We start from the raw sequence: 3,694 nt of genomic DNA on the forward strand, positions 1-3,694 counted from the left end.
TGTATTCGAATAAATGTGACGGCTAAGACAAGTACCTGTAAGATGAAAAACCATTCCATAAGTGATAATTGTACATGTTTAGAGAGATAATGGAATATTTTGGTATCATTTTCATTGCCGGAATTTTTCCAAACGATTGAGGCTTCGCTCTGGAAAGCGACATAACTTCGCTCCCTGTCTTACAACCTCCGGGAAGAAGTTGAAATGGTTCCCAGTGTTCCTCCACCTATAAGCACAAAACTACAAGTATCGTTAATACGGCAATTACTTTTTCTACTATCCTGAACTTGATGTTTCCTAAGTCCAGCTTACCAAGGTTAGTTGTGTCTCTCAAACAAGGCACTCTGGTTTCACTACTGTCCAATTACGAAAATTAAGCAATCTGGGTGTAATACACTCGGAAAAAATCGGGGTATCAAAAAGACAACTCCATTTCCACCCTGGGGTTCAACAAATTTTTCTTACCTCTCACGCCTCTGCGATGAACATCAACGATAGACACTCTCACGACCAGAGGACTACGTATAATTTTCACCGGACAACCGTTACAAGGTTTACCTCACTAACAACCTCTGAGTACATCATATACCTATCATGAACTTCGGTGATACCTCTGACTTCTATTACCATTCGGTTAGTCCGCCGTTATTCAGCACAGTAAAAACATGAAAGCGGATCGTGGCTGCGGTAGGTGCGGGACAACTTCTCGGTTACCATCTTCAACTACGCCCACTACTTCGATTTCTGTGTTCTGGTATTCAAACGGGTGCGAAACGCCCAAACCATGAATGCCACGGCCGTTTATATGACGCTCTTTTCTTCATCTAAATCCCCAATAAGGTGTGCTTATCTTCTAATTCTTCCGAGATCCCAACATGAGCCAAGCGCTAACCTTGAATCCTGAAAGGAGCTGGACAAGCGGAAGATTAAAGGACACATTGTTTCGGTAGTCTGAAGTATATATCAAAAGAGTGAATGGCAATTAGAAACAAATAGAAACGAGAACTCTGGATAGATCTAGTTAGAGAATCCTGGTCGGTGGCCCATGTTACCCCAACAAGGGCAACACGCATAAGTAACTATTAAAGAAAAACACCAATAATAACACCCAAACGGTCAAAACGTTTCAGTTGATTTTCAAGTACTTGACGAATATGTTTATTAACCATCTTTTTATGTATCGTACGTTATTGAAAACCAGGGAAGCTTTGGCCGTACAGTGAGTAGGAGTCCCTGATGAGATATTTTGTTCGCGATTTGATTTATTACAGCATTTATGGTGTATAAATCGCAGAAATGGTTTCACACTACATAGGCTTTATTTTAGTCATCTTCCACAACTGATATAATGCTGCCTCCTCCAAATAACAATGTGATGTAACCCCCCCCTCTTTGTTCTACGTATTATACAGTAATAAAAGACGTATTCTGCAGCATCTTAACAAGCTTTTCTTCGTGCTCCCTTACAGTGATCTACTGACGATGCTTTAGGCATCATTTCTTGTATACTCACCGAAAATTCGATACGGATTAAGATAAACTTCGTTGTTGAAGACAATGTGGAATTTGAAACTGAAACCCGATGGTTACTGTTACCTGAGCGTGGCACGTAGCCGAGGTTTGTGACGTCATCCCTGTAATCAATCAATATAGGATCTAAAAATAATGAATCGAGTTTTGACGACCGAAATACCAATATTCGGTCGGAACGCAGAACTAACGGACCAAAATTTATTCGATTAGACCAGACTATGTTTCTTTGTATGGCATATGCAGCTTTTCCGAGTTACTCATATTAAATATAATCGAAACACAAACTCTGTGCTTAATTTAAACTGTTTTAGTTTGAGAAAGAGAGCGGATTACATCAAAAGCACTAAATACAGCCTGTACCATACAGTCATGAGCTTCACTAACATGAACTTACGCGCCAAACGACAAAGGGTTTAGCTGATAAACAAGATTCTGATACCTGAGAATCAGTAAAAATATTCCCATTATCATGGGATCAAATTTCTGTCTGCACGGGTCCTGGCAACCTTTCCAAACAGATAGTCAGAGGATAACAGCCATTCATTGGACCGCGCCACAACCTTGGGTTTCATCAAACACTACCCTATTGCCGATAGCCTGACAACATGTGACAGTAAAATCAGGCAACAAGAGGTGTGTCCTTAACCAAGCTTATGTAGTAAAAGTTCGGACGAGGAAGGCTGAAGAACATAAAGTGTGATTGAAAGACACCCGAATTAAGATTAAAATACACAACAGAGAAAAGAAAAAAGTAAATGACAATGCTGTCTCATCAAATGCTTCGAAGGAATCTCAACTTGTACTTTCGTTGCACGCGTAGCGTTCATCTGCTTTTCTCATATGTTGCACTAAAGTACATATGATAACTACGTTAGACAATTTTTCTCCACAAGAATTTCCTGACAGCTATGCCCTTAAATTTTCCCAGTTTTAAGTAGATCCATTAAAGTCTCTCAAGACTAAAAATCAATCATTAGGAGACTGAGCGTCAAATTCGTCTAGAAAGACTTCATTCACCTCACAGTTTGGATTATATCAAGCCAAACTAATCAGCCGCTATTGTCTCCTGTATTCCAGGCAATAACTGAATACTTCACAGGATTTATTTCCATGTGATTTGTCTTCCATAACAGGAAAGGACTATTATTTTCAGGAAATAAGGCTCCTCGTTCATGCTTCTGAGTATCATTAGCTCTAGCGAACCCAAAATTCTCAAGAATGTTCACTATGGTTTAAAGAATTATTCAGCCTTTTTTCTATCTCGGGTATTACATCTTGGTTAGTAGAGTCTATAGTAAAGCCAACATCATGCTTATAACGAGTTCTGATCCCCGGAACTCCTGCACTGAAGAAACTTGCTTCGTTATCTGTTTTATTGAGTGTTTATTTCCTACAAACCTCTTCACACAAGGTTCTCCGCCCCTCGTCCCACGTCATTCAATCACATTTAAGCTTGCACGTCGCTTCGTACACAGATGTAGCAAGTACCATCAGATGCACGTTAATTAGGCCTAGCAGATTTGCGCCCGGCACAATGCCCTATGGCTACATTTACCAACACAATAGCCACTGTTAACAAGCTCAGTGAATCCGTAAAGCGTAGCTGAGATAACCACATAAATCTGGTTAGACTAGTGAAGACTTCACAGTACCACCCTTTGCACCTATTACTCTGTATACCACTGCTTACCAAGTAACGAATACACGATGGTTGGAAATTACTTTCTTGCACTATCCATTTATCACTCAAAGGCTCGCAAATAGCTTGGGAAAAACTGACAGAGGCAAAAGCTGACACAAAAGTTGAATTAAAAAACAAGACCGAACCGTTGACCGTTATGTTCAAAATGCGTAGTGACAAGAGAAACTGTCGTACCAAAAAACGTTAAAAATGTAAAACCTTCCTTGAAAAATGATTCTGTTTTTGATACTTCATTATTACTGAATTGAAAGTAATCCTATTACAGTAAAAACGGTATTCCTGACTCATAATGAACGACCAGAACGATAAAATTCGACAAATCTGTAAATAAAGAGGATTGCTGAAGTAACAGGCAGCTAGATACCAAATTTAAGAAGTTCCAACTGTTTCGGATTAGCAGTAAACAAGAAAAACAGTTTGTTGTGAAGACAAGCCCGAAAACGTGGAACCTCATATGAC

General features: G+C 39.5%; 1 protein-coding gene across 1 annotated transcript in view; it reads left to right on the forward strand.

The window, feature by feature from the left end:
* Smp_142720 (hypothetical protein) overlaps window positions 1-3,422 on the forward strand; it is a gene marked incomplete at both ends in the record, with an annotated part of 22,922 nt that extends 19,500 nt beyond the window's left edge. The window contains one exon of the mRNA XM_018789801.1: window positions 3,286-3,422. Coding sequence (XP_018655207.1) covers window positions 3,286-3,422 — 137 coding nt within the window. The remainder of the gene's footprint in view (window positions 1-3,285) is intronic.
* Window positions 3,423-3,694: the final 272 nt, after the last annotated feature.

This window comes from Schistosoma mansoni, chromosome W (genome assembly GCF_000237925.1).
Source record: "Schistosoma mansoni strain Puerto Rico chromosome W, complete genome".
In the NCBI taxonomy this organism is placed as follows: Eukaryota; Metazoa; Platyhelminthes; class Trematoda; order Strigeidida; family Schistosomatidae; genus Schistosoma; species Schistosoma mansoni.